Source organism: Melospiza georgiana, chromosome 14, assembly GCF_028018845.1.
Source record: "Melospiza georgiana isolate bMelGeo1 chromosome 14, bMelGeo1.pri, whole genome shotgun sequence".
NCBI lineage: Eukaryota > Metazoa > Chordata > Aves > Passeriformes > Passerellidae > Melospiza > Melospiza georgiana.
The window spans coordinates 20,715,441-20,731,517 of NC_080443.1; the positions used below are offsets into that span (position 1 = coordinate 20,715,441).

The 16,077-nt window shown below is 53.9% G+C and overlaps 1 protein-coding gene across 1 annotated transcript; it reads left to right on the forward strand.

Annotated features, from left to right (window-relative positions):
* Nucleotides 1–1,692: 1,692 nt before the first annotated feature.
* On the forward strand, nucleotides 1,693–12,816 carry LOC131089512 (cytochrome b5). The gene is made up of 5 exons (XM_058034294.1): nucleotides 1,693–1,851; nucleotides 7,245–7,373; nucleotides 7,819–7,845; nucleotides 9,116–9,147; nucleotides 10,032–12,816. Exons 1-5 carry the CDS (start codon nucleotides 1,693–1,695, stop codon nucleotides 10,120–10,122), a joined length of 438 nt encoding a protein of 145 aa, XP_057890277.1. The 3' UTR covers nucleotides 10,123–12,816.
* Nucleotides 12,817–16,077: the final 3,261 nt, after the last annotated feature.

Below are 16,077 nucleotides of genomic sequence, written 5' to 3' on the forward strand. Positions count from 1 at the left end.
TAGAGCAGGAAACAGAACAGGAAAAGCACCAGGGCCCCTGCTCAGCAGGCTCTGGGCTGGAGCACCAGGCAGGACAGCAGCTCCCACAGCAGCTGGGGCTGGACATTGGGGCTGGGAGCCCCTGGGACAGGGGAAGGGTCCCTGCCAGGGCTGGGGGGCACTGGGGGAGCTCCAAGGTCCCTTCCAGGACCATTCTGGCCTTAGAAAAGCAGTGGAGAGCCACAGAAAACCAGGGAGCAGTGGAACAGGGGACAAGGGAAATGTGGAGGAGGGTAATGAGATTTCTTTGAAAACCACAGAGAAACCCTACAGGCATGAGGAATGGAGAGGAGGAAGCATAAAGGCACTTACTAAGAAACCCATGAAGTAGATTACAGAAACTCTGAACCAATCTGAGCAAAGGTAACTCATCCTGTTGGAACTGGGCTGATCTAGAAGGAAAGGGAAGGATCTAGAAGGAAAGACATTGGTTTAGAGAGGTGCCAAGAGCTGGGCTGCCTGGCACTACAAGGAGCTGGAAACACACAAAACCCTGGATTACACACAGAACCAGGGAAACAGCCCTGATGACTGGGAAAAGGTAGACAGAAAGGATCAAAAGGGGCAACAGCTCAATATTTAACATTTAATATTGATTAGGTTTCAGAACAGGCTGAGCCTTTTACATCCCAGCATCTGGGCAGGTGAATGTACGGCCTTGTCCAAACGGAGAACTTCACCTGAGCTCCCTTCAGAGGGATGTGTGACCGGCTGGGCTCTCCCTGCTCACAGCTTCAGCCTTTGGCCAGTGCTGCTCCCAGCTCAGCCCTGACAGCACGGCCCTTCTGCCTCCTCGGCACTCGTTAAACAAACATGCACTGCCCAGCCTGTACCTGTGCTGCGAGCGCAAGGGAACACATCCCACAAATGCCCGTTCACAAAGGGAAACCACCATCGGGTTCGGGAGTGCCTCGGGTCCCGGAGCTTCTGAGCAGCCTCTGACCCTGGAGGGAGGAGAGGATTCCCCAGCGCTTCCCCTCAGGCCCGGCTGTGAGCTTTGCTTTGGAACCCGGGCAGAGCCAGGCCTGGGGATGCGCTGCACCGCACCGGCTGTTCCGGGCTGTGGGCTCACACCTGCTTTACAAACATGCAGGGAGAACGGCCAGGGACACGGGAAAAGCCGAGGGCGGGTTGGTGACGGGCACGGGGCTAACGGGGCGGCTCGGAGCCAGGAATGGGGGAACGGGGGCTGAAGGGAGCGGGGTTTGAGGGGGGAGCAGGGGCTGAGGGGAGAACAGGGACTGACGGGCCCGGGGCTGAGGAGAGAACAGGGACTGACGGGCCCGGGGCTGAGGGAGGTTCCGGGGCTGACGGGCCCGGGGCTGAGATCCCGGTCCCGGTCCCGGTCCCGATCCCGATCCCGATCCCGATCCCGATCCCGATCCCGGTCCCGGTCCCGGTCCCGGTCCCGAGCCCGATCCCGGTGCGGCCTCAGAGCCGACGCTCGCGCGCCGTTTCCCGCCTTTGGCCCCGGCCGCTCTCCATTGGCTCACGCCCGCCGCCGCGCTCTCCCATTGGCTGCGCCGGCAGCGCCTCCCTCTGGCTTGCTCCCCATTGGTCCCCGAGCACAACGGAGCCCGCGCGGGGCGTTGCCATCGCTACGGCGGCCGGCGCGGGTCAGGGCGCGCGTTCCGCGGAGGCGCGCCGGGCAGCATGGAGGGCGGGCGGCGCGGAGAGGCCGCGGCGGCGGCGGCCGGGGACGGGCCCGCGCCCGTGTTCACCCTGGAGGAGGTGGCGAAGCGCAACTCCAGCCGTGAGGCCTGGCTGGTGATCCACGGGCGCGTGTACGATGTCACCCGGTTCCTGGAGGAGGTGAGGCCTGCAGTGGGGCTGCCCGGCCCGGCCCGGCCCGGCCCGGCCCTGAGGGGAGCGGGGACGGCCGGGGCTCTGTGGGGCTCAGAGGGGCGGGGGCGAGAGGAGGGGGCGAGCCGGCCCGGGCCGCGTTCGGGGCCCTGCCGGTGTCCCGGGGGCCGCTCCCCGCGCCGGGCCGAGCCGTGCGGGCTCTCCGGGCCTCATGGCCGCGCCTCTGCTCCGAGGGGACAGAAAATCCTTCCGGACTCACTGCATTTGTCTTCCGATTTTGAAGATTGAGAGTGGTGTTCTAACTGGTGAGAGCTGGGAATGGAGTGGAAATAAAATAACAAAACAGTAATGCCCGAGGGAAGGGCATGAAGTTGTGCTAGGGGGAATTTAGGGTGAATATCAGGAAAGGTTCTTCCCCCAGAGGGTGCTGGCACTGCCCAGGCTGCCCAGGGAATGGTCCCAGCCCCAAAGCTGCCAGAGCTCCAGGAGAATTTGGATAATGCCCTCAGGGATGCACAGGGTGGGGTTGTTGGGGTGTCTGTGCAGGGCTGGGGTTGAACTTGATGATTTCTGTGGGTCCCTTCCAGCTCAGAATATTCTGTGATTCTGTGGTTCTATGAAAATCTCAAAGGGGTTTATCCCAGTTTAAAATAACAGCAGAGACTTCGTGGCATTTGCAGGGCAATGTACAAAGGTTGGGCTGAATCAGCTCCAAAGAAGACACTTCATTGAAATGCACTTGTTGCAGCTTGTTGGCTCTGCTGGACTGAACCCAGCTCTGGTTTCCCTCAGGCCCACACGGTTGAGGCTGTGTGCTGTGCAGTGACAGAGCTGCTGTGGAGAGGGTACCTGTGCATCAGGCAGGAGGGCTGATCACTGGCAACTCCAGGCTGTGCCTTGCTCTGCAGCTCTCAACATTTATTGGTGAAGTTGGACACATCTGGTTTCTTCTTTGGGTCCAGAAAATGACTGAATCACAGAATTGTCCAGGCTGGAAAATCCCTCCCAGACCACGGAGTCCAAGCTGTGCCCAATGCCCACCTTGTCCCCAGCACTGAGTGCCACCTCCAGGTGTTCCTTGGACACCTCCAGGGATGGGGGCCCCAACCCTCCCTGCCAATGGACAGCCCTTTCCATGAAGAAATTCCTGCTGATGTCCAGCCCGTCAGGGAGCAGTGCACAGGCAGAGGGTCCCCTGAGCCTGCTTTTCTCCAGGCAGGGCAGTTTGGGGGATGAGATGTGCAAGGTGGAGGCAGGACAGTTGGGTGGGAGGGAGTTGTGGGTGCTCAAAGGCCAAACAGATGCGGGGGAAGACCAGGCAAAAGCTTGGAAAAGCCATTCACAGCTGGTTTCTGAGTGTGAAAATGCTGGGTTAGGGTTTAGGAAGAGCCAGAAGGAGCTGGAGCAGCTGCAGGAGCTGTGAATCTTGTCTTACACTTGCCTCTGCTGTGATTCAGAGTGGGGACACTGCAGGGAGGTTGAGTCCTCACCTCCATGTTCTCCCTAAGATGGAGCCTGGGACCTGCTCCCTGGGGCACCTTTGCAATTATAAGTGAGCCCAGACAAACACTTCAGTCCCAGGCAGGTTAGCAGTGCCCTGGGTGCCACCTTGAGGTGGTGTTCCACCCTGGCATGGTGTTCCACCCTGGCATGGTGTTTCACTCTGCCCTTTCCAGGCCCTTTTCCCCGTTTGCGTTTTCCTGACATGAAAGGACCCACTTGGACGAGGGAGAGGGAGAAGAATGAGGGCACTGTTGGGCTGTGCCAGCGTGGCTGACACAGCTCTGGGCTGTGCACACCCCTTGTGGCAAGAGTGACACAGGGGGGCTGGAGATCAAGGCCTCATTTATTGGCAAAAATCCTCTGTGTGTGTGTGTGTGTGTGTTACCCTCTGAGTGCTGGGGAGTGCTGTGCAGCCCCTGGAACCAGCAGTGCCAGTCTGGGAGCCAGCAGTGCCAGTCTGGAGCTGCAGAGTGCTGGAGCCAGCAGTGCCAGTGTACTGGAACCAGCAGTGCCAGTGTGCTCTGGAGCTGCCCAGCAGTGCCAGTGTGCTCTGGAGCTGCAGTTCCCTGGGCAGCTGGAGCTGCAGAGCTCAGTGTTCCCCCTGCCCCGTGTGGTCACTGCAGCAGCAGCTGTGGGTGCCCCTGCTGGCCTTTGCTCACAGATCTGGCTGGCAGTGCTGGCACGGTGCGTGGGTGGGGTTGTGCAATCCTGAGGAAGTCGCTGCTGAAAGGCTGAGTTTGGCTTCACAGTTCCTGCAAATTACACACTGCAGGTCAGCCAGCCCGAAATCCGCGTGCTGCTGGAAGTGTGGGCCAGTCAAAGTTCCCAGTTCACATTGTGTGTAAGAGGAGTAACAGGACATCTGTCACATAACAACACTCACTGAATTGTAAGAACACAATCCAAATCCAGGAGATGTGCAAAGGCAGCAGCTGAAGTGTTGCAGGTGTTCCTGGGAGATGCAATCTCCTGTGCTTCAGAGAGCCTGGGAGGGCCTGAAATGAAATGGGATTAATTTACAATCTAAGAGAGCCTCTTGGTGATGTGTTTTGTCCCAGATCTGGGTGAGTGACCACAGCAGCGCAGCTGTTATTGCAGTGGTGCAGGTAAGCACGTGCAGGCTGTGGCTGGAGCAGCAGCTGTGTGCTTGGGGGCTGAGGGAGGCAGCTGTACCTCCTGCAGCAGCTCTGGGCCTGTCAGGCTCACACTTCACCACCAGGGCATCAAAATCTGAGCTTTTGACTTGTGCACAATCTGTAAGAGACTTATTTAGGGTCCTGCTGGAGAGATACAGTTCCTGTCCATTTTCACATATGACCAGGGAGTGTGGAGATGCAGGTTTCTCCAGGAAGCTCTCATGTCTGTTATCTGAGCCCACAGGCCAGAGCAGCCCCCACAGCTCCGTGTCTCAGCACATGCTGCTGCTCCTGATCCCCCTGATAAGTGGAGCAGGAATCCATTTCCAGTTCCCAGCTGGAAGGAGCCTGGGCTGTGACAGCCCCGACCCAAATGGCTCGGCTGGTTTCAGGGATAGTGTTCGTCAGGAGAAGGAGGAGCACCAGGCACCTGAGTTTCCTCCTGCTGCCTTGTCCCAGCTTGGCAGAGGTGTTTTTGGAGAACCTTTTCCCTGCCTTAGACCAGCACTGTGCAGATGTGTGGAGCATTCCTCCAGGTGACTGCTCGTCCTTGGCTCTGGCTTGGATGGTGCTGGACATGATTATTGCACAGCATAACCCTTCCCTCTCCTGGTTTATTTCTTTGACTCTGAGCACTAGGGATGAAAGTTTCACCCCTCCTCAGCCTGGTGTTGTTATCTCTCACCTGACACAATGATCTAATTAGTCCTGGAGCTTAGTGTGGCTGCTGAGCTCCTCTGTGTCTCCAGCAGGTCTGGACCAGCAGCTCCCAGCCAGACATTTGCCGACAGGTTTTGGGGTTTGTGGGGAGGGGACAAACAGGGGATGTGCTCTTGGTGGCTTTTGTGCCCTCATTCCCAGTCACTGTTACTGTGTGTGCTGAGGATCCAGTGACACAGAGAACCCAGTTTTATTGTCACCTCTCTCCTTCTGGTTTGCTTTGGGCAGTTTCTTGTCACAAAGGGACATTTTCCAGCCATTGTTTCCCCTGAAGCAGTCTTCCTCCCCCCACAGTTTGCCCCACTGTTTCCGTGTTTTCCTGCAGCTTTGGGCAGGTTTGTGGCACAGTCCATCACTTCCTGTACAAATAGTCTGGGTTTGTGTTTGCTGGGCTAGGACAAGGTGGGAATTGTTTGGCTGCAGCGCTGCTGTCTGGAGGACAGAGCCCTTCAGAAACAGGAGATGCCAAAATATTTTGAAGGTCTTTTTCTTTTAGGCTTGGAGATTGCAGTGAAAGACAGATGTGCACAAATGAAAAATTGTGGATTTAGCAAGTACAGAGAAAGGCTTCAGAGGCAGAGATGTAAAGAAGAGTGAACTTTACTGTTCTCCTTCTCTCTTGAATTTTCTCCTTCCTCTTGTCTCTTGCCTGTGGAGAGACTGGATGTCACTGAAAGCTGCACTGCATGTCCCTGTTGCTGCAGGGTTTTGTCTGTCCTTCTAGGGTGAATTATTAGGAAAAGAAGATTGTCTGCTTAAAATGCAGGTATTTTCGTGTCTGAAATATGAGACTTCTGATGAGGCAACCCTAAGGAGTTAATTGTAAAACTCTCAGATAAACGGGCAGCTTTTCAGTGGATCTTAGCTGGAAACTGGGCAGTTGTTCTGAGCAGTGTGAGCAGGTAACATCCAGCAGTCCCTGCTGTGACTCCTGTGGGATCAGAGAGCTGAGGGTTGGTGTGGGAGAAGGGGCAGCCAGGGGAACTGCAGCTGGACACGGGGAATGAGCCATGGAGCTCAGCCTGTGACAAACTGTGTCCCCCTATCCACGGTGCCCTTTGTGGCTCTGAGGAAGCTCTGTGTTGGTTTGGTGACATACCTGGACAATAAGGGACAATTCCAATTGAAGAGCTGTGACAGGAGCATTGCAGGATTGCCTGCAGCAGCCCACTGGAGCCATCAGGGGGGCTGGTTTGTGTCCCCCTGTGTTTGGTACAAGGGGGGATGGCCTGGGGGGAATATTCAGACTTTGGCAGCAAAAGCAGACAAACTGAAGGAAGAGGGGGGTGGCAACTGCTCTGTGTCTGTGGGGAGGAGAAGGATGTGACAGAGAGAAGCAGGTGTGTTGTTCCTTTGATCTGAAATGTGGCCCAGCATCTCTTCTCCAGTTCAGGGCTGGTTGCCTGCAGCCCTGGAGCGCTGGGTTAGTCCTGTGGGTGCCCTGGCATGTGTGACCACTCTGTTGGTGTAGCTGGATTAGCTGGTGGTTCACACTCAGCCTGTAAAGGGATTGGCCTTTGCCAGGTCTGTGGTTCCATTGCCAGGCTGTGCCTGGAACTGTGACATTAACAGGGGACAGAGCCAGCAGAGCCACACCCGGGGTTTGTGCCACTTCATCCCACCTGAGACTCAGCCCTGACTGCTGCCCCCCACAGCAGTGGCACTGGCACTGTGGAGCTTTGGGGGTTTGGCTGTTGTAGCTCTGCAGCTCTGACATCAGTGGGTGATATTAAACAGTGTCATTTTTGTGGTACTTCATGATTTCCTCCCCCAGGTCACTGGTGGTTGCACATGGGATCAAGTTCAGTATTGCACACCTGTGTGCAGAGTCAGCCAAACATCATTTCTGTAGTACCTGAAGAAGGAGAATATCCTTTCCCGTGAATTCCTGAGGAGAGCCTGGACAGTTGAACCTCTGGCAGATTTTACTGATGGTGTTCCTTGAGGCATCCAGCAGTGGGGCTGGGAGGAAGGCTGGTGACATCCTCACTGCCTTTCTGCATCCAGCCCTGGGCTCACCGGGACTCTTCTCTTCCCTTCCAGCACCCAGGTGGAGAAGAGGTGCTGCTTGAGCAAGCTGGCAGAGATGCCACTGAGAGCTTTGAAGACGTGGGGCATTCCACAGATGCCAGGGAGATGCTGAAGCAGTACTACATCGGAGAGGTGCACCCGGTGAGTGCCCCCACCGGTGAGTGTAGCCCCCAGACAAAGAGACAGGCTGTGCCTTGGGAAATAAGTCAGTACTTGAGGGGCTCAGGCAGTCCCTGTGTTGTCCAGGGTTTCTGCTGGGGAAGCTGATCTAAATTAGTCTTGTCCTTCCACTATTCACAACAGATTTCTCACTCCATTTAAATCGGGGCACTTCAGCTGAATCCATGGGTTCCCTCTGTAGCTGGTGGAAGCATCATCCACCTTTGCCTTGTAAATCTGAGCTCAGGAGTGTGAGAGTTCCCAGGGAAACAGACACCTTTCTGCCTGCCTTTGGGTGCCAAGGAAGGACTTGTTTGAAAACTGAGCCCAGGCAATTACCTTTGTACAGAACAATTCCCTCATAAAGGCTGCAGCCTCCCTTTGAAGTCAGCACTTACCTCTTTCTTCTTCTTTTTCCGCCTGACAGAGTGATCGTGAAAAGCAAGGTTCTAAGGTAAGCTCTAGCATTTCAGTTTTCTGCTTTTATTTAATGTCACGTCTTTTGGAGGCTTTTCCCCCCCTCTTTTTCCTGTGGAGCTTGTGGCTTTGTGTTTACGCAGACTACACACGAATAAATTTCCCAAGCAAATTCTACCTTTGTTTTTGTTCTGAACCTCAGTGGGCACCTCAGTGTGGAATTGGGAGTGAGTTTTTGTGCCCTTTCTCTGCTGGCAGCAGCGATGTTTTTTCCACACCTTGAGCCACAGACCATTTTTTGCATTTCTGGCTGTGTCCTGACCACGGAACTGGTTTCCTTGTTGTTCCCTCCAGGCCAGGAGGCAGCAGCAGGGGCTGGCTGGCAAACAGGAATTCTCTGTTAACTGCCTCAGGGATCAGTGGTGTTGCTTAACACTCAGGTACTCCTGGACTAGAACAGGGCAGAGTGTTGCAAAAATGCCTTTGGAAGGGATGGGGAGAGGGAAAAGGCAATAAATAGAATCCCAGCTGGAGGTAAACATGTGCCTTGCAGCTGGCTGGGCTGGGAGGCCTGCACAGGGCACAGCTCTGCCTTCAGCAAGGCTTTCAGGAGATGTTCCTCTGAGCAGGACCACTTGCAGAGCAGCAGGAATCCAGAAGGGAACTGTCTGCAGAGAAATCAAGGATAACTCAGGCTGGGTAAAGCCTATTCTTAGATAAGGAGCTGTGTGATTATGTACATATTCACCTTAAAATTTATTGTTTCATTCAACTCCAATTCATAAACACATGCTGAAAATGTGCACAGAAATCAATGATGATCCGAGTAGCTCTCTTGGATCTGGGTTAAATACTTTATTCAAGTATTTTTCTCTTCTGATCAATAAGTCCAGCACGTTATGCACAGCTTAGGGCTCTTTCCAGAGTGCATCATCTGTGTTAAAGGAGGTTCTAGTGTAATTTAAAGATGGCAGCAAGAGAGAGACTCAGTAATGTACAAATAAATAAGGGGGAAGCACAAAACCACCCCAAAACTGTAAAAGCGTGATGCAATAAGCAAGGCTTTATTTTGAGAGGGGTGCAAGTTCCAGCATGAAGCTGGTGACTGGGTGGGACCGATTGGATTGATGGAAGGAACAGGAAGATGACAGCAGACATCCCCAAAAGCAGCCATGCTGGTGACAGGGGGTGTTTGGGAGAGGAGGGTGATTTTCCCTCTGTATTTGTAATCACACGTTCAGGCTTGTCTTATTAGCACACATTTAATGTTCTTTGTTCCCCTGCTCACTCACTCTTTCCTCCTCCAGAATTCAAGTAGGACATCCTCAGACCAAACCAGGTACAGTATCTCCTGAAAACAAGGGTGAGAAATGGAGGGGTTGGGAGCCTGTTTGTAGAGCTGCAGGTTAACTCCAAAGGGCAGGCAAGTCCCTGGGGATGTGCTGCAGTGTCCTGGCAAGCAGATCCTCCACAGCAAGTGCCAGAGCGTGCACCTCCCTTGCTGGATGTGAGCCCGGCTCTGTGCTGGGCAGAGCCAGCGTGCCAGTGTGTGGAGTTCTCTGCCCCCTGTGCTGGTGTTCATTGGCACTGGCTGCATCTCTGTAACCACAGGGGGTGTTTGGGTGCTCTCTGTGGGCCCAGGGGTGGCACAACACAGGGATGGGTGGGTTTTTGGAGGACTTTACCATGATCAGCCCAGTCTAGATGAAAATCCTTAAAACCAGCTCAGGGCCCTGCTCTCCTGCAGCTCGTGCAGGAGTTTTTGTTCAGGAGGCTGCTGAGGGTGAGCCTCTGGAGTGTGAGCAAGGCAGATTTACTGGGGCACAGCTGTAGCCGTTGCCATCCTTGAGTCAACAGTGTTGTTTGTACAACACAAATTACAGCCTGACTTATTTAAGGAAAATAAAACCAAACCAACAACAAACCCCCCCCACTGGTCTCTGGATGTGCCAAGCTGGAAACTGCAGCCACCCAGCTGCTATTTTATAAGGCACGAGGCCACTCCTGGGCCTCCTGGGGGCTGGCAGAGCCTGTGCCTGGGGACAGTGGGGCTGCCCCAGCTGTGGCCATGGTTAGGGGGCCAGCCTGTGGGTACAGCTCCCAGGCATTCCCTGGATGTGCAACAAGGGATGAATATTGGGGATGGATTATTAACTAGATGCTTTCTTCTGATTTCTGTGGTGTGCACGTTTTAGTTTGTTGTTTCTTTTTCTCTCCCTGTAGTTCCTGGTCAACATGGCTGATCCCCATCTTTGGAGCACTGGTTTTAGGTTTAATGTATCGTTATTACATGGCAGATGGGAAAAGCTCCTGAGCTGGCCTTGCTGGGGCCTCAGACAGCCTGAGAAGAGGGAGAGAGAGTGTGTGTGTGCAACACGTGGAGTTCTGCTGCCCTTAGCCTTCCTGCCTTGCTTTTAGCTCTGAGTCTGTCGAGTGATGTTGATATCCATGGGACCAAGCTAATTCCAAACTCTGTCCTAACTCTGGGACCCACAGATCTGTTGTACTTCCCTCTTGCCGTGGCAGGGAAAGAGGAACTCCTGTTATTCCCTGCCCTTGGCGTGGTGTCCCTCACGCTCTCTCTCGCTCTCTCTTGCTCTCTGACATTACCCCAGACAGCCTTTTCTCTCAATGCCTTTGCGTTAAGCCAGACACCATGAAAGAGCTGCCCCGGGCCTGTGGCTCTGCCTCAGCCCTTCACACAGTCAGGAACCATCTGCCAGTTGTCTCCAGCCCTTGCCAGCAAGGATGTCCAGAGTTTGGTTCTGCAGGAGCGTTCCCAGAGCGTGCAGGCAGCACCAACTGGAGCTGCAGGGAGTTGTTGGGTTGGCCTCCTCTTTCTGTTCCTGTCTGTTTTTAACGGTTCAACAAATACATGGATTTTAAAAGTGATTCCGTTCATTTTGTAATATTTGTACTTGTCCCTTTGGAATGTATATCCTGTGAACAACTTATGCTGAATCCTGGTTGGTTTGGGTGTTTTGTGCTGTGCGTGGCAGAGCCAGTGGGAACTGGCGTGTGGCTTCTGGAAATGCAGATTCTTCTTTCTCCCTGAGGTCATGATCTGACACATGTATGGGAAAACAAACTCATTCTTACGTACTGTGAATGTGCACCAGATGGGGACAACAATTAAATCTGGTCTCTTCTCCCAGAATGAAAAGGGAAAAGAAATGCATTTGGGATTTGTGGATAATGCTGGTTTTGTCTGGGAATAGAGGAGAGTATTTCCCTCTTGCCCTGTTTTTGTGTGTTGTGCAGTCGGCCTTGAAGTGCAGACAGTGCACGGTTTGCTTCCTGTGCTGAGGCAGGAACCTTTGCAGCTCTTCCAGCACACTGATCTGGGCTTTGGGATCTGCTAAATAAAGGGGAGTGGTGTCCTGGTGCCCGCTGGTCTTCAGCAGGGCTGTGCCACCGACACTGGCTCCCAATCCAGACCCCCAGCACAGCTGATCATCCCCTGGGATTGCAGCAGAAAGGGCAGTGATATCCTGGGGTCCTGCTGGGAAAACCTCCCATGGGTTATGGGGATTCTGCTCTCTTCCACAAAACTACCATGTTCTCCAAAGGTTGTATAGAAGAAATTCTGGGATGTAGACCTACACTCTGCTTTTTAAAACTGAAGGCCAGGGACTTGGAGTAAGAGCAATGCCGGGGCTTCACATTTAACACAAAATTGTGAACCGTGAACTCAGTTTGGGGAAGTTTAGAGTGGATTCTGTATTAGGGAAAGGTTTTGAAGCTGGAAGGCACATGTTGGCAACAGTGTCACCCTGCTGAGTGGAGGTTGTTCAGGGCAGTGCAAGATTCCACAAAGGTCAGCTGGTTTGGATCCAGGAGCACCAGGCTTGCCTGAGGAAGGGGGCAGGTGTGATGCTGGAAACACACCTGTTGTCTCCATAGGCAACACTCTTACCTGGATTTAGACTTTTTTTTAATCCCCTTTTCCTGGCAGTGGTCTACATTCAGTTGCATTTTGGTTGCTCTAAAGAACTTCTTGCCATTATTGACCCTTGCTCTGAGCTCTTGATGCTCCACTGTTGGGGAAGTTGCCTGTCCATTCCCATATGTTATGGAACCTTTTTTTCCTCTTAATGGATTAATTGCCCAGGGAAGACTCTCAGTCTTGTTCCAAGGCTTCTTGGAGCTGGTAAGATCCTTGTCCAGTGCCTTGTGGGACCCCAAGCAGCCTCTGTCTGCACATGTGCCAGCTCCTCACAGAGCTCAGGGTGCTTAGATGCATTTGCAGAAGCCACATTGAAGTCTCCTCCCTTCTCCATTAATGACAAGGGGCAGCATGTCTGGGGTGGAGGCGGCTGGAGAGAGCCCAGTGCTTCCAGGTGTCCTCTGGTGTGGTGGTTTGGCTGCCTTTTCTCATTCCCTTCCTGCCTCAGGGATGGCTCCCACGGGTGTGAAAGGGCTCTGGCAGTGAGGGAGGCAGAGCAGAGCCTGTTTCCTCACTCTGTGTCGGGATTCCAGAGGCAGCTCAGCTCTGGCCCCACGCTGAACCCGCACAGCCCCTGTTTGCCGCCAGTCTCCGCACAATGCCGGGACAAAGCCGGGACAAAGCCGTCTCAGCTTTCACCCCGCAGGAACCTCTGTGGGTGGAATTCAATCTGGGCTGTGCTCCGCTCCCTTCAGGTGCTGCGGAGGAGAGCTTCAGTGAGGAGCTGCAAATGCGAGCACAGGCAGCTCCTGTGGTTAATGTGAGCCTGCTGGGGCTGCCTGGGAGTGCAGTGCGGCCCTTGCTGCCTCTCCACCACCCCGAGTTCCTCGGTGACACAGAATGTAACTGCTAATTGGGCTGGCAGAATGTAACTGTTAATTGGGCTGACGGTTTGTGGAGGACGGCTGGGAGGTCTGAGGGTGTTCCTGGGGGGAGCTGGTGCATGTTCCGTGATGCAGGCACCCACTAAATGCCATTTCTTGTACCTGGAGATTGTCTGCCTGGCAGGAGGTGCCAGGCTGTGTGTTCCGTGTGTTCAATAAACTCATTATTATAAACAAACAGGCACAGGACCTTGTCTTCCCCCAGGTGTGGGATGTTTAGTAACTCCATCCCTGTTACTGTGGAATGTGTAACCCCCATGTTGCAGGGCTCAAATATCCAGTCTTGGTGAGCTGTGGCAGACAAGGGATTTGCCTTCCTGTTGGTAGAGGAAGAATCTTCTCCTTGGCAGAAGCTGGTGCTGAGCCTGTGCCAAGGATGATAGCACCATGTGTGGCTGAGTGGCCCATGGTCTCTGTGGGTGTTGGGGAAGCAGCAGTTTGGGGCTAAGCTCTGCACAAGCAGCTCCTGAGTCTCCATACAATATTCCATGCTGTAATTACAGTGGGAGTTTCAAAATCTGCAGCAGGGCAGCTCCCTGCATCACCCTGATAATCCCAATCACCCCTTTGGAAGGGCCATGAGCAGGTGGCAGAGCCATGGGCATGGGTTTTCTCTGGAAGAACCCACATGGTGTGTGACGGTGGCACCACTGTCCTGTGGTCCCAGGGCTCCCCCACTCACACCTCCGCGAGAAGAGAGTGTAGGAGGGCTGTTTTCAATGGAAAGATGACATGGAGACCATAGATTTTGTGTCCTATTTGCATGTCTGCTTATAAAAGGATGTAACATCCCACTCCCATGGCTGTCAGCAGAATCAGGCTCTTGAAATTTGCCTAATTATGGATCTCACGGTACCATAGGCAGCCTCAGGGCAGCAGTACCTGGTTGGAGCCTCACAGGAGGGAGCTGGAGGTCAGCAAGGTGCTGACTGGGGAAAAGGGCATGGAAAATCAATGGGAATATCTGCTTTGGTCCTGGATTTCAGCTGAGATAATGTAGGGGAAAAGGGCATGAACTGAGTGGGAAGTGCAAGTTTTGGGGAGGAACGTTGGGCTTTGTGTTCTTGGCAAGCACCGTCTCACTGTAAACTTTATTTATCTTTGATCTAGAGGAATTGGATCCAAAAATCAGAGAAATAAACAAGATTTCAGAACTATTTTTAAATCTGCTTTCAAGCGCTGCAGGGTCAGTGCTGCGCATGGTCCTGCTCCTCCGAGCACTGAGGAGGATTTGCAGGGTGTCTGAGACAGAGCTGGTAAAATTCAGGGACCAATAGGCCCCCAGAAGAGTCCTGACACAGCCAACTTGTGTTTGCACATGGCAGCTCCCACTCTGGACAGGGAGGCTGTGGTGGCTTTATTCCAGGATGAAATGGAAGGACCCCGTTAATGGGATTTACGTGTCCCCTCTGTTTTTAAAACGCTCACGAACCAGGAATGCTTTCAGGACACCAGCAAATCCCGTGCACCTGAAGCTGGACCTTGCCCAGCTTCGGCCCCGCAGCCAAGTGTCCTGTTCCCTGTCACCAGCACGGGGACAGAGGGACGGTGCCTCCTGCCAGCAGTAACCACCCTGCACAGCCCCGGTGCCTCCATCACGAGGGTGAAGCCAACGCCAATGTCACACGCTGGTGTCACACGCTGGTGTCACCCGCACCGTGTTGTCTCTCCTCCAGGGACACCACTAACAGAAATTACTACAAAACAGGTTTCCTGCCAGCCTCGGCAGCTCTAATGAGTCAGGAAGTCGTAAGTAATCTGGGAATAGGGGAACTGTTGACAGAGCCTAATTATTTTCTGACAGTCTTTCTAACACCGCTAGAAAATAAAACACCTACGTCGGCTCCGGAATCGCAGACGGGGTTAGTGATATTCTGCAGGCACCTGCTAATTTGTCCCCACGATCCCGCTTTAGGCTCCTTCCCCCTCACACCTGCTGCTCTCCGGCTGCTTCTGCAGGAAGAGGAACTTTATAATAAAGAGAGAAAATACCTCAATGACACAGAACCGCTGCAGCCTGCTCCCACGGCTTTTCCATCTTCTGGGGCCCACAAAACAAGAGGAGTTTATGGCTCTGACTGGATCCCAGGGAATCTTGGACGTGTGCTTTCTTGACCTGCCTCAGTATGGTTATTCCCCTCAGTCCTGCTGCTCTGTGCTGCACCATGGATTGACTCATCATTTATTTAGTCCTTTTAAATTCTTATTGTCCAGGACTGTTTGGTTCTCCCAAAAACCCAAATTATTAATTCTTTCTCCAAATTTGGCCTTTGCCCGTTGCCTCCCTGTCTTGGAATGCTGGGAGCAGCAGGGCCTCTCTCCTTTCCAGCTTTAGAGGTTCCCCCAGGCTGGGTGAGCACAGGTGGGATTGCACAACCAGGCTGCTCCTGCCTTGCTCCATGGAGCACCAGGATTCTTTTTTTCTCAGCTTTGACCCCTGTTCTGTGTTGTTACTTGTGGTGTCCCAGCTCTGCCCTTCCCAGGACTCTGCAAAGGCCTTCACAGCCAAACACGCTCCAGCAGCTGTCGTGGAGCTGCTCCTGCTGGGCCCGCAGTGCTTTCAGTGCTGTCCTGTCACTGCCCAGCCATGGATGCCTGAGCCTCCCCAAGGCACCTTCTCTATGCTGAGCTGCTCCGTCCCTGAGCACTCTGTCTCTCAGTGCTCCCTCTGCCACTTTCAGGACTAAGGTCTGTTTTCCTTCCCCACCACAGCCCGTCTGCTGGTGGCACCTTCTCCAGGAGCCTCTGTTTTCCTCAGCACTCAGACAGGAGGTGAGTATAGCACAGTCTTACATTGTTTTCCCTGGATGCTTCCCAAACAATTCAGTTCTGTAGTGCCAGCATAGCAGTAGCTCTCCCTCCCCTGATGGACAGACATTCCTCCCTCCCTTGCAAGGCAGGGCAATCCCTGCCTGGCATGGATGAATCTCCCTTTCCTTCTGAAGTCATCAGGTTTGAGATTGCCAAAGGGGAACCTTTCCCTTCAGCTCTCCTGAGTATGCCTGCTCCAAAAGAGCTGGAGAGGGACCGTGAGTGCCAGGACAAGGGGGAATGGCTTCCCACTGCCAGAGGGCAGGGTTAGATGAGCTATTGGGGAGCAATTCTTCCCTGAGAGGGTGGTGAGGACATGGCATAGGTTGCCCAGGGAAGCTGTGACTGCCCCATTCCTGGACATTTTGCTGAGGGGATCAGTGATCACAGCAAACCCTTTTGGAAGGCGTTTAACTAGGGAGGACACTCGTGCCTGACTTGAACAATGCTGTGCTCAGCACCCTGAGACAGCAGCAGAACTGCAGTGTGCCATGACTGAGTGTTCCTGGGGACCAGGATGGCTGCACCCCAGCTGTCACTGCCCAGGGAAGGGTCTTGGAGACTTCCATGGCACACCCTGGGCAGGGGCTGGTCACCAGCTGTGATGGCTGATGGACAGGATGAAATC

Excerpts from the sequence above, each read along its gene's own strand:
- LOC131089512 (XM_058034294.1), top strand. The coding sequence starts at position 1,693 with ATGGAGGGCGGGCGGCGCGGAGAGGCCGCGGCGGCGGCGGCCGGGGAC. Across the intron at positions 7,374-7,818 it reads ACATCGGAGAGGTGCACCCG|AGTGATCGTGAAAAGCAAGG; the intron begins GTGAGTGCCCCC and ends TCCGCCTGACAG. Across the intron at positions 9,148-10,031 it reads ACATCCTCAGACCAAACCAG|TTCCTGGTCAACATGGCTGA; the intron begins GTACAGTATCTC and ends CTCTCCCTGTAG.